This window comes from Scyliorhinus canicula, chromosome 6 (genome assembly GCF_902713615.1).
Source record: "Scyliorhinus canicula chromosome 6, sScyCan1.1, whole genome shotgun sequence".
NCBI lineage: Eukaryota > Metazoa > Chordata > Chondrichthyes > Carcharhiniformes > Scyliorhinidae > Scyliorhinus > Scyliorhinus canicula.
The window spans coordinates 59298857-59315167 of record NC_052151.1 but is presented as its reverse complement, the minus strand read 5'-3'; the positions used below and the strand labels follow the sequence as shown (position 1 = coordinate 59315167).

The 16311-nt window shown below is 45.1% G+C and overlaps 1 protein-coding gene across 1 annotated transcript in view; it reads left to right on the top strand.

The window, feature by feature from the left end:
- rars2 (arginyl-tRNA synthetase 2, mitochondrial) overlaps positions 1-9992 on the top strand; it is a 116569-nt gene extending 106577 nt beyond the window's left edge. The window contains exons 17-20 of the mRNA XM_038799331.1: positions 3101-3196; positions 3689-3763; positions 4283-4346; positions 8267-9992. Of these exons, the coding sequence (XP_038655259.1) occupies positions 3101-3196; positions 3689-3763; positions 4283-4346; positions 8267-8353 (322 nt within the window). The 3' untranslated portion in view covers positions 8354-9992. The remainder of the gene's footprint in view (positions 1-3100; positions 3197-3688; positions 3764-4282; positions 4347-8266) is intronic.
- Positions 9993-16311: the final 6319 nt, after the last annotated feature.

Here is a 16311-nt window from a genome sequence, read left to right as displayed (position 1 = left end):
TTCGCCCTCTCTCTTGCTCTCTCACTTGCTCTCGCTCTCTATCTCTCTCTCTCTCTCTCCCCGCTCCAAGGACAATCACCAGTAGCATGATTGCCAGGGCAAGCAGCAGCGGGACAGTGGGCATCCCTGCTTGTGCCTCTGTTCAGTGCGAAGTATCCAGAGTTAGTGGTGTTTGTCCATATTCTTGCCATGGGAGCAGTGTACAATAATTCCACCCAGGAGGTGAACCTGGCCCAAATCCAAGCCGTTTCAGTACCTGCTCTTGACAAAGCCTGTTTGATCTTCCATGACTACCTCTGACATGCAGCTCTCCAACTGCCTTGCAGGGTCTTCGCCATGATCTTAGCGTCGGTGTAAAGGAGTGAGTTGGATCTGTAGGACCTGCACTCCGTCGGTTTGTCTTTTTTGGGGATCAGCGATATTGAGGCCTGAGCCAACTTTGGCGACAGGGTTTCCCCTACTAGTGAACCTGCGAACATCTCCCGCAGGTGCAGGGCCAGTGCTTCCCCCAAGACCGGAATGTCCAGTCCATCGAGGAACTGCTTCATCTTCGAGTTCTCTTCCGGGGGCTCGGGAGGTGTACAGTAGAATGTTGTAGAAGCTTCATTGATCTGTTCTGGCGCTGTGACGAGCTTGCTGCTCCTGTCTTTTATCTGGGCTATTTCCCTCATGGCTGCCTACTTAATCTGCTGGTGAACCAGCAGGATTTGTCTCCATGCTCATAAAAGGTTCCCTGTGGCTGGCGGAGCTGGTGCAGTGCTTTCCCAGCGGGGAGCAGGTCAAAGTCCATCTGTAGCTTTTTCCTCTCCACCAGTAGTTCCACAATCGGAGACGAGGCGTACCGCCGGTCCACCTTTAATATGGAGTCTACCAGCTGTTACGTAGCCGCCCACTCCTTCCTAACTTTGTGCGCCTTGTATACAATAATTTCTCCCCTTATCACTTACTTCAGTGTCTCCCAGAACATGGAGGGTGAGACCTCTCCATTCTGGTTGTTGGTAGTGTACCTGTCTATGGTTTGTGATATCTGTTCACAGAATGCCTTTTCAGCAAGAGGGTGCTGTGTCTGGTCCGTCTCCAAACTCACATCCATGCAGTGTGACGTGTGGTCGGAGATGACGATTGTGGAGTACTGTGCTCCTACTATCCGTGGAAGCACTGTTTTGCACACTACAAATCCTGATGTAGACCCTGTGTATCTGGGAGAAGGAGAATTCCTTCTCCCCGGGTGCGTGAATCTCCCAAGAGTCCACTGCTCCCATCTGCTCCATGAAGTTGTTCAACTCTCTCGCCATGTTTGATGGTGTTGCGGGAGCTTCACCAGTAGTTATTCAACTTCACTCCCCAACTGACCAGACAACACTTAAGTTGAGTTTCAGATCAGAACTTCATTACAGGCTATAGCAGATGAGCTAAAATACCACTCGATGGCTTGCCCGCTCCCCAATTACAGAAATAATTCAGCAATTATACTTTTTTGTGTTATCTCAACTAATTAACATACACCAATCAAAAGAATACATTTGTTCAAAAAATATTTCTGTCCATTCACAACTAATAATTAAGATTACATAATGTATTAGATATGAGTATAGTTGCCAATCATATTCAAAGCACGCATATAGTATTATAATATTGTCAAGCAGGTAGGTGCCTCTGCTTATCTACAAACTTTCAGACATTTATTATGCCTGAGCTGTAGCCCCCAGACTCCCATCCCATTGTCCTGTGTTCTATGATGATCACGTGAGCGGCAGCTGCATGGTCAATTTACTTTCTAAGTGCAGACATTGTTGCCGAAACACAAAGTCCTTGGAAGTTTTATTTGCTGCCATAGCAACGATTACTGCTATCTGCCGATGGAAACTTACTGGCCTTTGCAAGCAGGAGCCCATGTGATTTAAACCTGGTAGGTAGGTTTTATACCTAAATCTGCCTCTTCAATAGTTTCCCTGATTTGGGGCTGGATCTGTCCACCTGTGGGTCCTATATACAGTTAAAGATCAGTTTGATGGTGTCTCTGTGCTTAAGAACCAATCCGCTCGCTTATCGGGGGGCTAACCCGGGATGTGCCTCGGCCACTCGGCCTGTTCGGGTACAGCCAGCTCCATCACGCTCCGCATGCTCATCGTCGGCCCGTCCTTCCTTTCCAGGCTCTTACTGATCCTGCTATCTTTTCGACCCTTAGAATTGTTTGCTGGTACTTTTCGGTAAATGTGATGGTCTTGAAGGCGTAGTGGCCTATTTTTGGGCTAAAAGTGCCAAATTCAAACTTTCAGTAGGAGAACCACCTTCCCTGCATCCACTCAGCACATCCCCGCCACCGGAAATCCAATGTGATTCGTGGTTGAAATGTCTGTGTCATTTTGGCAGCCATAGCATCCAAACAACAGGTGACCAGAGCCCAATAGTCATCAGACAGGTTTATAATAATAATACAATAATATCCTTTGATTGTCACAAGTATGAAGTTACTGTGAAAAGCCCCTAGTCGCCACATTCCGGCGCCTGTTCGGGTAAGCTGATACGGGAATTGAACCTGCGCTGCTGGCATGTTCTGCATCACAAACCAGCTGTCTGGCCCACTGAGCTATTGCCCAGAATTACACGAATAACAAAATAACGATCTTGATGGCAATATTAATACCAGCCATACAAGAGGCCTTGGCAATTTGAACTATTTGTTGAACCCTTCAGGTACTGACTTTCTGCAGATATCTGAAGAAACTTTTTTAGCTGCAAGATGGAATCCTTGACATAAAATGGACTCTTTAAATGCAACATTTGATGCTCGCACTTCCAACACTCTGCCCTTGACTGTGTTTACGAGCCACCCTCTGCTGTAAATATGTATGGTTGTAACGAGACGCTTCCAGAATCCTGTCCATTGTAAAATCTCCATTACACGACAGGCTGTTGAGGTTAGATTCCAACTGTCCGTAGATCTGTAGATTACATAGACCTGTTTTCAAACTAATATTTTGCAAAGTGGTTCCTCGTAAATAACTGACACATTGGGAGTAAAATGTACCATCTAATGGTTAACAGTGTCCTATACTGCTTGTTCTCCTTGGTGCATTTACAACTGAATTTTTTTTAGTTTACAGAGAACTTGTGAAGATGATCTACAGACGCAGTTCAACCCAGCTTATTTACAAGATCCTCAGGCAATTGCCTTACTACAGCATCTCCTCAGGTACAACCCTGACAACAGACGTAGCTTTTTTTTTGGGGTGGGGGGTGGGGGGGGGGGGGGGGGGGGGGGGGGGGTGCGGGAGGAGGAGGTTTCTGTAACTATAATTCCTGAGTTGATAGCCGTGATTAATGGGTTCTTGTTCCGTCCCTGCTAAATTCCACCCATAACTAGTTGCTTACTCCCCTGCAACAAAATCCTGCAATAGCTGCCCTAACAGCATTGTTGGTGTAACTACACCGCATAAATGATAAAGATTCAAGAAGGTAACTCACCCTCACCATCCCAAGGGCAATTGGACAATACGTTGCCAGTCTTGTCAGTGGCGCCCACATCTCTTGAGCAAATAAAGGTGGAAATCTTTTGTACTTGAAACTTACACAGCAATTATTTTGCTTATTTTGTTTCTGTAGGAAGTACTCTTTGAAATTTTGTTTTGAAGAAGTGCATGTAGCATTATGACCAGCTCAGATAGATTTTTCTTTTGTTTTTAAGGTACGATGAAGTTCTGCACCAAGTTTCGGAGGACCTCCAACCTAAACATCTTGTTAACTACCTGATAATGTTGAGGTAAAGACTCATGCTGTCTAAAACTTAATCTCTACAGAATATATGTTTTCTGCAAACACCTTTCGTAGCTACAGCCTCTAAATAAAAACTGCATTAAAATCAGACTTAAATGTTTTGGTGTAGCATTGGATTATCATTGGGTTTCACAATATCTTGACCAACTTAAACTTGCTATCCAACAATTAGTGGTCAGTAGCAAAATGTTGTATTTATTCCTTGACTATAAAAAATGGCCATTTGTACTTTTAAGTGTTCCCCTGCAATCTAAACAGTTGTGATCCTTCAGTATGCATCCAGGTCAACACATTGCACAGTCATCAGAGTCGTTCATGGGATCTCTGCCAGATGCTGGTGGGACTAAACCAACTTGGTTGCCCAATTATGTTTTCAGAGTGTGGGTGATACTGGAAAGACATTTATTGCCTATCCCAGGTCTTGAGTTGGGTCATCTCCCTTGTTTCCCAATACCTTGTTTAAACTATCAATGTGCTGACTTTTTTTTTAAATTCCTTTTTGCAGCCGTCTTGCTTCTATAGCTCATAGGACTCTGCACGTTAAAGGCAGCTTACCTCAAAGAGCAACGGTCAGTATGTATTGCGCATCAAATCTATTCCGCTATTATAAGATGTTATTTCAGTTTTATTAATTTTTTTAGAAATAGAGTAATCATTTTTGTTATATCAAGGCAACCAGATGGACTAATCCTTCAGACGTTGTCTTTTTTTTTAAATTTAGAGTGCCCAATTTTTTTTCAATTAAGGGGCAATTTCGCATGGCCAATCCACCTAACTTTCACATCTTTGGGTTGTGGGGGTGAAACCCACGCAGACACGGAGAGAATGTGCAAATTCCACACAGACAGTGACCCAGGGCAGGGATTCATGCTAACCACTGTGCTACGTGCTGCCTTTAGATGTCGTCTTTTTAACAAAGAACTCTTTTAGGAATTAATCCAGAAGCAACAGATAGATTTCATCTCTCATTCGCAATTTTTTATTCAGTAACTTGTGGAACTCAAATAAGTATTGGTGATGATTCTTAAGAAGGTCTTCTGGCCAAGATAGATTTTCTTGAGATGGCAAAACCTTTCGAAAATTGGGGTACGGCAAGAAACCATAAAAATTGGTATACCTGGTGTGATGGCATAGTGAAGATGTGCAATTGCTAAACTGGATTTGAATGTTCAGAATTGCATTGCAGCTCTTAGCAATCCCACTCCAAGATAGTTATTCTGTTCTTCACTAGGTCAAGACAATACTATAGTAGTTAAATTCATTAATTAAATTATGAGGGATATGGGTGAGATAGGAAGAAATATTTCCCTATAGTAGTGGCGTCAATGACATGGGGCCATAGATTTACAGTAAGAGACAGGAGATTTAGAAGGAATATGAGGAAAAACCTTTCCACACAGAGAGTAGTGGGAATCCAAAACTCAATGTCCGAAAGGAGGTAGAGACAGGCACCTTCACAACATTTTAATGAGCCTTCAGATGTGCACTTGAAACACCATGACAGACAAGGCTACGGACCAAGTACTGGAAAATGGGATTAGAATAGATAGGTGTGGCGACATGATGGCGCAATGGTTAGCGCTGCTGCCTCACACCGCTGAGAACCCGGGTTCGATCCCGGCCCTGGGTCACTGTCCATGTGGAGTTTGACATTCTCCCCGTGTCTGCATGGGTCTCACCTCCACGAACCCAAAGATGTATAGACTAGGTGGATTGGCCATGCTAAATTGCCCCTTAATTGGGTGGGGGGGGGGGGGGTACTCTTAATTTAAAAAAAAGAATACATAGGTGTTGGATGGCCGGCGCAAAGACAATGGGCTGAATGGTCTCTTGCTGCGCTGTAAAAAACTGACTAAATTGGAGTTTACTCGAGCTGCTTAGTGCAAGTGCAATTGCTTGGTGCACATTAACAATACAAAGCATTTTACACCTGCTAAAGAGTTTGGGCTCCGTTATCAAGAGATTGGCTACTAATGGAGTTAGAATTTATCTATGTTAGTCAGCAGGAGTTAAACATTTTGAAGGTAAGTAGCACAGCCAGTAAAGCGGCGCTCAGTACTTGCAATGAAGAGCAGAGAGGCAAAGCTACATTCTCGTCTTGCTTCTGGCTGTGTACTTTACTATCACAGAGCTCGGATTCAGCCCCGAGATTCTCTTTGTAGTAAACCTACCTATAACATCCTCAGAAACAACCAGAGGAACTAAGATATTCAGTTCCGCTCAATGTCCGCATCGTCAACCTTTAATTGGATTAGATTGGATTTGTTTATTGTCATGTTTATTGTCATGGCAGCACGGTAGCATTGAGGATAGCACAAATGCTTCACAGCTCCAGGGTCCCAGGTTCGATTCCGGCTTGGGTCACTGTCTGTGCGGAGTCTGCACATCTTCCCCGTGTGCGCATGGGTTTCCTCCGGGTGCTCCGGTTTCCTCCCGCAGTCCAAAGATGTGCAGGTTAGGTGGATTGGCCATGATAAATTGCCCTTAGCGTCCAAAATCGCCCTTAGTGTTATGTGGGGTTACTGGGTTATGGGGATAGGGTGGAGGTGTTGACCTTGGGTAGGGTGCTCTTTCCAAGAGCCTGTGCAGATTTAATGGGCCGAATGGCCTCCTTCTGCACTGTAAATTCTATGATAATTCTATGATGTGTACTGAGGTACAGTGAAAAGTATTTTTCTGTGAGCAGATCATTAAGTACATGAAAAGAAAAGGGAATAAAAGAAAATACATAATAGGGCAACATAAGGTATACAATGTAACTACATAAGCACTGGCATCGGATGAAGCATACAGGGGTGTAGTGTTAATGAGGTCAGTCCATAAGAGGGTCGTTTAGGAGTCTGGTAACAGCGGGGAAGAAGCTATTTTTGAGTCTGTTCGTGCGTGTTCCCAGACTTCTGTATCTCCTCCCCGATGGAAGAAGTTGAAAGAGTGAGTAAGCCGGGTGGGAGGGGTCTTTGATTATGCTGCCCGCTTTCCCCAGAAAGCGAGAGGTGTAGATGGAGTCATGGATGGGAGGCAGGTTTGTGTGATGGACTGGGCCATGTTCATGACTCTCTGAAGTTTCTTGCGGTCCTGGGCCAAGCAGTTGCCATACCAGGCTGTGATGCAGACCGATAGGATGTTTTATATGGTGCATCTGTAAAAATTGGTAAGAGTTAATGTGGACATGCCGAATTTCCTTAGTTTCCTTAGGGCAGCATGGTAGCACAAGTGGATAGCACTGTAGCTTCACAGCACCAGGGTCCCAGGTTTGATTCCCCGCTGGGTCACTGTCTGTGCGGAGTCTGCACGTTCTCCCTGTATCTGCGTGGGTTTCCTCCGGGTGCTCCGGTTTCCTCCCACGGTCCAAAGACGTGCAGGTTAGGTGGATTGGCCATGCTAAATTGCCCTTAGTGTCCAAAACGTTTAGGAGGGGTTGTTGGGTTACGGGATAGGGTGGAAGTGAGGGCTTAAATGGGTCGGTGCAGACTCGATGGGCCGAATGGCCTCCTTCTGCACTGTATGTTCTATGTTCCTGAGGACGTATAGGCGCTGTTGTGCTTTCTTGGTGGCAGCGTTTAGCTGTATGATGTAGACGATATGATGTGGAGATGCAACTAAACAATTGTGGTGACAAATTGTGTATCAGAAATTGTGATTAGCACAGTTGCTTCACAGCTCCAGGGTCCCAGGTTCGATTCCCGGCTTGGGTCACTGTCTGTGTGGAGTCTGCACGTTCTCCCCGTGTCTGCGTGGGTTTCCTCCGGGTGCTCCAGTTTCCTCCCACAGCCCAAAGATGTGCAGGTTAGGCGGATTAGTCATGCTAAATTGCCCTTAGTGTCCAAAACGTTTAGGTGAGGTTACTGGGTTACGAGGATAGGGTGGAGGTGTGGGCTTGGGTAGGGTGCTCTTTCCAAGGGATGGTGTAGACTCGATGAGCTGAATGGCCTCCTTCTGCACTGTAAATTCTATGAAAGAAACAAAGAAATCAGAGAAATTAAGTCAAAAGACTCTGAGAAACTATGGTTTGGATCACAGTCTTTGTTAATATTGCATTGAACATATCAATGAAACATGAGCATTTTACACGCATTAGCACAAATCAACTGTTTTATTTTATAGATATAAAGTATAGTTAACTGACAACTTTTTATTAATTTTTTTTTACAGTTGAATGGAAGAACTAATAAAATGGGCAACAAGAACTCGGGTCTGGCAGCATCTCTGAAGTGAGAAACTGGGTTAGCATTTTGAGTCCAGTATAGCGCCTCGTCATAACAGTCTGAGTACAAGACTCAAAGTTAACCATGTTTCTCCCTCCACAGATGCTGCCAGACCTGCTGAGTTTTTTTCAGCATTTTCTGTTTTAATTTCAGATTTGCAACATCCACAGTATTTTGCTTTAAATAAAATGAGTATTTCCAAGAAGTGTATGTTATTGCCAAAGTTGTTCATCCAATATCAACACTCCCAAGAGATATTTAACCTCTATTCCTCTTTGTTCTAGGCAAGATTTCTGCTTTTCAAAGGAACCTCTTCTGTGCTGGCCAGTGGAATGAAGCTGCTCGGTATAACTCCAGTAGAGAAGATGTGACGAAACATCTGCTTTTATATTCTAGCTAATTTAATGACTTTACTCAACATAACTTAAGATGTGATTAAGCACACTGGTTTACAGCAGCTGATTAAACCCAAAGTAAACTTGCTTTTATCTGAGTACCCACAAGAAAGAAGAAAGAACAAGATGGAAAACTGAAACTGCACTCGTATAACATACGGCAGAGACCGGGCGTCCATCTAACTCAGCCTATGGCCTGCAGGGGAAATAATGAAGAACAGAAAAGCCTGCCTAGTTGCAAACAGTTAGTTTCACAGAAATAAGACCATAAGAAATGGGAACAGGGGTAGACCGTTTGGCTCATTGAACCTACTCCACCATTCAATCAGATCATGCCTTATCTGATTGTGGTGTTAATGGCACTTTCTTGCCTGTGCCCCGTAACATTTGATTATTTTCTCAGTCAAAAATCTGTCTTAACTCGACCTTCATATATGACTCAGCTTCCACTGTTCTCTAAGGAAAAGAATTCCAAAGACTAACGACCCTCTTGAGAGAAGAAATTCCTCCTCATCTCCATCTTAATTTAGAGACCCTTTATCTTTAAACTGTGCCCTCTAGTTCTGGATTCCCCCACAAGAGGACACATCCAGGTTTTACTTAACCTTTCCTTATTGGCAAACCCCTTCATCCCAGGAATCAGCCTAGTGAACTTTGTCAAAATTCCAGTGCAAGGCTGTTCTTAAGTAAGATGACCAAAACTATACACCTTGCTCCAGGCGTAGTCTCAACAATGCACTATACAGTTGTATCAAGACTTGCCTACTTTTATATTCCATCCCTTTACAATAAAGGCTAACATTCCATTAGGATTCCTAATTACTTTCTGTATCTGAATGCTGATTCTTGTGATGTATAAAGATGCCCAGAGCTCTCTACTGCAGCATTTGGTAGACTCTCTCCATTTAAAATAATTTTCTGCTTTTCAATTCTCCTGTCAAATGGACGACATCACATTTTCCGACCTTAGATTCTGTTTGCCAAATTTTTACCCATTCACGTAACCTATCATAGTCCTTTACAGGCTCTTTGTATCCTCCTCACAACTTGCTTTCCTACCCATCTTTGCATCATCTAAAGGCAGTGGCAAGCCTCATCACGGCTGCCATTTGCTTTTGCTGCTCAGGATCTGCAGACAGCTCCTGCCTCCTTCGTTGCATTCGGTGGCCAATAATTGGGTGTCGAACTTGCCTCTGGGGCAATTAGGGCATTTATATTTCAAGATAGCATCATGCGAGTAATGTTGCCTGGGGGGTCGGACTCAGAAATTATCCAAGTGTCAGGTTCCTAACCCTGACTAGAAAATAAAATCCCTGGAGTCTGTGTGGCCAAGGGGAAAAAAAGGCTTATGCAAAAGTCTTGTTCTGCATCTTCTTGCACTGGCTCATATTCACCTTGGCTCTACTGTTCCCCTAATAGGGAACACTGATATGTTCTTTTGAAATAATTGATGGCAATTTCCGCAGGCAAGTAATCATATGCTCCATCTCATGCAGCACGGTAGCATAATGGTTATCACAATTGCTTCACAGCTCCAGGTTCCCAGGTCTGATTCTCCGCTTGGGTCACTGTCGGTGGGGAGTCTGCACGTTCTCCCCATGAGTGCGTGGGTTTTCTCCAGGTGCTCCGGTTTCCTCCCACAGTCCAAAGAAGTGCAGGTTAGGTGGATTGGCCATGCTAAATTGCCCTTAGTGTCCAAAAGTGCCCTTAGTGTTGGGTGAGGTTACTGGGTTATGGGGATAGGATGGAGGTGTGGGGGTTGGGTAGGGTGCTCTTTCCAAGAGCCGATGGAGACTCGATGGGCCGAATGGCCTCCTTCTGATCTGTAAATTCTATGAAATCAGCAAATTTGGCTACAGTCCCTTCATTAAATTCATTAATGTCGTTTGTGAATAGTTGGATTCTGTAATAGATGAGACAGTGTACTAATGGATTGATGGTTCAAATTACTACTCTGGGTGGGGTGGGTCAACCAGGGGATGAAGAAGACCAGATTATGTGGGTTTGGCAAAGTGTGATCTTGAATGTTCAGTCAGCACTGAGCTTAATTAGCAACTTGCTTTAAAAAGTCACTGAGCTGCCCTTTTATTTTTTTCTGCTGCACATTGACTTCCTGAAATGGATTTCAACCCTGGAGGGAATATGGCCAAAGTGGTTTAAAATGCCTGGCCAAAATTTACAGTCAGGGTTCTGTTTGTTAGTTGTGTGATTAGACGTTGAGTCAGGTGAAACTAGATGTGATATTATCAAGAATAATACCCTTTCACAATACTTCACTTTCACAAACAAAATCCTTCCGTTTCTATTTGCTGGTCAAGTTTCTGATTTTCCATGAAAGATCAAAGACCAAACTTGCATGGCATGTCACAATATTATTTTGTTTCATGATAATTATTAATTATAATTGAATGGAAGTATTACTTACTCTAAAAGTTACCAGTGAGCAGTATAGTGTTCAGTCAGTACTGCAACCTGGGCTTGTATGCAGCTAGATTCCTGGGGTAAACTCTCCTCTGGTTGTAAATTAACTTGGCCAGTGTAAAGGAAAAACAGGTTTACAAGTTCAAAGCAAAACAATTCACCTTGGGCAATCAAAGTGGCCATAAAAAATAACTGGTATGAATAATGGTCATAATTCTTTGGCAATTGATGCAGAGTTAAGACAGGTTAAAGGAGCCTATAATTGATAGGGAAGTACGATGCAGAAAAGAAAAGTCCATGCTAATCGGGCAATGAAAAAATGAGTTTCCGGTATTATCTCTCCAAGAGGTAACCTGGTGATTATTTCCCCAATGCTGTGCAGAATGGAAATGAAAGATCTCTTTCTCAACCCAAATTGTTTTATCAGATAAGAGTTTGTGGGTACATTTACTGCACTTTTTCATCCAAGGAAACTAAGATGCACTTCAATATGAAAATGCGAACATTACTCCAGTGTTGCACCCTGTTTGATGAATGCACTAAAGCCAAGTGCATAAGCACCCATGCAGAAAGCTTGGGTGAGTATGGTATAATTTAGAATTGTGTTTGACAACTGGTAATCTTATTTTCCATGAAGTATCCTAACATTAGAGATGTATCAGAGAGAAAGTATCCAAGGACAAACAGGGCACATCGTGACTGGCTTCCACGTGAAGTCGATTTGGAGTTACACAGGACTGCTGACTGAATGTCGTACTCCACTGATACGGGTTCCACAGCAGTAACCATGGTCTAAGACAGAACAAAAGCACGGAAGTTTTGAACTGCTTGCAAAACAATGAGCTTGCGTGCTATCAGTTGCTGTTGCTGCTTACCTAGTTTTGCACACTTTGCAGTTGTCATAGGGGGTGCTGTAAACTTTAACTGTAAACCCATTAAAAAAGCTACACAGTAAAAGGTCTTCCTCCTTCTGGTTGTCTTTACCTCGTGTTTTCATTGCTTGTCTTTTTTAATTGGGTCAGATTTCCACTCGCATTACTTGACTGCTTCCTCATGCTATCAGAACGATCTTGTGAATGTTATGACAATTTGGAGCTTGAATAATGGAATCATTTCTTTGGTGGTTTTATTTATAGGTAGACTACTGTCTGGAGATTTCTTTCATGCCCATTGCTGGCTCAAATTACTTTATTTCTTACATAAAAAGTTAGGCTATCTCTCTGGAATGGCATGCAAATAGATGACCCAGTTTTTGGAACCTTTAGTAAGATTTGGTAACCACATTGATGGGAGAGTTGGATATGATGAAACTGATGGTTGCCTTTTGTGTGCTGCAACATTTTGTCTTCGCTTTTCACTGAAGTTGGAAGCAGAGACATCTTTATGCACATCAGATTACTGGAAACTCCATTTTGCTGAAGTTAAGTGTTTTTAAAACATGTTTCTCCTGGAAAGGTGAGCATGTACATTGAGCAGGGTTCCAGAAGATAAAGGTGGCTACAACTCAATTTTGTAGAGATGTGAAGTGGAAGTGATGATGTTTGTTGATAATTGCAGTGCTCGGCAGCATTCATGACTCCTCAGATATTGAAACAGCCCGTCTATGTGCAGCATGAGATGGACAACATTCAGGTTTCAGGCTAATATGTGGCACGAATGTTATTGGCCACTTAATTGCCAGGCAATGACCATCTCCAAAAAGAGAGAATCTAACCATCTTCAATGGCATTACCTTTGCTGATTAACCCACTGATCAACATCCTAGTGGTTATCTTTGACCAGAAACTGAATGAGGTAAGCCATTTAAATGCTGTGGCTACAAGAGAAAGTCCAAGGTTTAGAATTCAGGGACAAGTAATTCCCTGACTTCCCAGAGCACTTGAATGGATGAATACAGCTCCAAAACTCAAAGGTCAACGCCACCCAGGCCAGAACAGTTAATTTGATTGCCACTCCCAATTATCACCTTAAATGTTCACTCCCTGCACCATTGATACAGAAGTGTGTATCATCTACAAGATGCACTGCACCAACTCAAGGGATCCTTCAACAACACCTGGGCGGCACGGTAGCACAGTGGTTAGCACTGTCGCTTCACAGCGCCAGGGTCCCAAGTCCATTTCCCGGCTTGGGTCACTGTCTGTGCGGAGTCTGCACGTTCTCCCCGTGTGTGCGTGGGTTTCCTCCAGGTGCTCCGGTTTCTTCTCACAGTCAAAAGATGTGCAGGTTAGGTAGATTGGCTACGCTAAATTGCCCTGGGTGTCCGAAGGGTTATGGGGTTACGGGGTTGGGGTGGAGTTGTGAGCTTAAATGGGGTGCTCTTTCCAAGGGCTGATGCAGACTTGTTGGACCGAAGGGCCTCATACCGCACTGTATGACTTACAAGCCCGGTGACAGCAGCCACCTTGGGTACGCTTAGTGTCGGTACAAGTTGGGATCCTGACGAATGTCCTTACGGATGGGATATGGCTGTTCAGAGGCCCCCAATCAGGTTGGTTACACAAAACATGAGGGGATTAAATGGGCCAGTTAAAAAGCCCCAAGTGTTTGCCCATCTAAAGAGTTTGGAGGCAGATGTGGTTTTCTTGCAGGAGACACATCTGAGAGTTCGGGACCAGGCAAGACTGTGGAAAGGGTAGGCAGCGTAAGTATTCCATTTGAGTTTGATGCGAGGACGAGGGGACCGCGGTGCTGATCAATAGGAGGGTGACCTCTTCAGTAGCTAATAGTTTGATGGACTCGGGGGGGGGGGGGGGGGGGGGGGGGAATATGTGATAGTAAGTGACGTGTTAGTGAACATATATGCATCAAACTGGGATGACAGGCATCATCGAGAAGGTGTTGGCCATCCCTGAGCTTGACTTGCATCAATTAATTATGGGGGGGGGGGGGGAAACAATAATTGTGTGTTGGATCCAAGGCTGGACAGGACGAGCTCCAAATCCTGTACAACATCGGGGATGGCAAAGGAGCTTCTGGTATTCACAGAACAGATTGCGGGGGGGGGGGGTGGAGGGGGTGGACCAGTAAAGATTTAGATTCCCGAGGGAGGTGTTTTCCTTTGTTTTTCATATGCATCGGATATACTCCCATATTGATTTCCTTGTGATGGGGAAGTCGTTACTGCCCAGGGTTGTGGGGGTGGGGTACTTGGCAATTGTGGTACCGGATCTCACCCACACCATGTGGTTGGAGACAGGCTGCACTCAGCAGGCCCCATGGAGGTTGGATACAATGTTGCTCACAGAAGGCCAATGTCTTGGCCTTCGCCTCTCTAATAGTCCGGAAGCGAGTCTTGCTTAGATGGAGAGTATCGGCGCTTTGGCGTGATTGGAGGAATTTTTGTTAATTTTAAAGTACTCAATTCTTTTTCTCTTCAATTAAGAGGCAATTTAGTGTGGCCAATCCACCTACTCTGCACATCTCCAACTCTGGGTTTCACCAACTCCAACATGATGCCACCACCTAACACCTTCCCTTCACTCCCTCTGTCAGCATTCCGCAGAGACCGTTCCCTCCGAGATAATCTATTACACTCCTCCACCATACCCAACACCATCACCCATCACCCAGGTAGGTGCTACCTGTGCAATCGCAGAAGGTGTAACACCTGCCCCTTTACCTCTTCCATGCTTAACACCCAGGCCCAAAACACTCATTCCAGATTAAGCAGCCCGTTGCTTGCCATTTTAACCTAAGACCCTGATCCCATGCACACATGTCTGTCATTGGCCTGCTGCAATGTTCCAGTGAAGCTCAACACAAACTGGAAGAACAGCATCTTATCTTCCGGTTAGGTTGAGTGGGTTTACTGGGTTACGGGAATAACATGGAGATGTGGGCTTGGGTAAGCTGCTCTTTCCAAAGGTCGGTGCAGACTTGATGGGCTGAATGGCCTCCTTCTGCACTGTAAATTCCATGATTCTAAGAGGCGAATTTCCCTCCAAACCACACCCTATCCTGTATATTGCTGTTTCTTCACTGTCACAGGTTTGAAATCCAGCCATTCCCTTCCTAACAGCACTGTGGATACACCTACATCACAGACTACAGCAGTTGGAGAAGGCAGCTTACCACCTTGAGGGCAATGGACTACAAAGGCTTGCCTTGCCAGCGACAGACAAATCCTACAAATGTTTTTAAAAGTGTTAAAAGAATGAGTAATTTGCTAACGATGTTTACAATTCATGAGATTTCACATCATACAAAGCTGATGCGACCATCAATTCACATGAGACGGAGAGTTGAAGTGAACAGTGGTTTTAATCAGCTGGAACTGTGCCTGCGTACGACTGCTCCGTACTCTCCTGAGGGGGTGGAGCCCATAAGGGCACCAACATAACACAATGTAATGCAATACAATAGTAGTCCATAGGTGGAGCCCACAAGGGCATCAACACACTACAATACAATGTAATGTAATACAATGGTGAATGGTTGCAGTAATACATTCACTCTCTGTTAAAAATTGACGTCCACCCCCTTCACTGAAGGGGTGAAGTGGGCTCACAGGTTGAGTCTGTTCGGCGCCTTGATTGTTCGCTGCGATCGCCTGAGCTCTGGTTTCGCTGTGGCACGGGTGTTGAACCCGGGAAGCTATCTTGGTGGTAGGGACAGCTGGTTTTCAAACAGTCATGCCATGTTGGCTTCAGCAGTCACAGGATGTGGAGCTTCATCCCTGTAGGTTGGCGATGGGGGGGGAAGGGGTGTAGGGGGGTTATAGGCCATGTAGGGGTGGGGTGGGGAGGGTAGGTGATGGTCGCAGGGGAACCTGCGGGTTCCAGGTCCCGGAGGGAGACTGTATCTTGTCGCCTGTCGTGGTGTGCCATGTAGGCGTACTGGGGGTTGGCGTGAAGGAGCTGGACCCTGTCGACAAGGGGGTCGGACTTATGGCTCCTCACGTGTTTTCGGAGGAGGACAGGCCCCAGTGTCGTCAGCCAGGACAGAAGCGAGACCCCGGAGGTGGATTTCCTGGGGGAAATAAGCAGGCGGTCATGAGGGGTCTCATTCGTGGCTGTGCAAAGAAGTGACCTAATGGAGTGGAGCGCGTCGGGGAGGACCTCCTGCCAGTGGGAAACTGGGAGACTCCTGGACCATAGGACCAGAAGGACAGCTTTCCATACCATCGCGTTCTCCCTCTCCACCTGTCCATTTCCCCTTGGGTTGTAACGTAGTCCTGCTCGAATCGATGCCCTTACCGAGCAGGTACTGAGGCAGTTGGTCGCTCATGAACGAGGAGCCCTGGTCACTGTGGACGTAAGTGGGGATACCGAACAGAGTGAAGATATTATGCAGGGCCTTAATGACAGTGGCCATGGTCATGTCGGGGCAAGGGATTGCAAAGGGGAAATGGGAGTACTCGTCAACGATATTAAGAAAATACGTGTTGCGGTCAGTAGAGGGGAGAGGCCCTTTGAAATCGATGCTGAGGCGCTCAAAGGTCTGGGATGCCTTCACCAGATGGGCCTTATCTGGTCGATAGAAGTGCAGCTTAGACTCGGCGCAGATTTGGC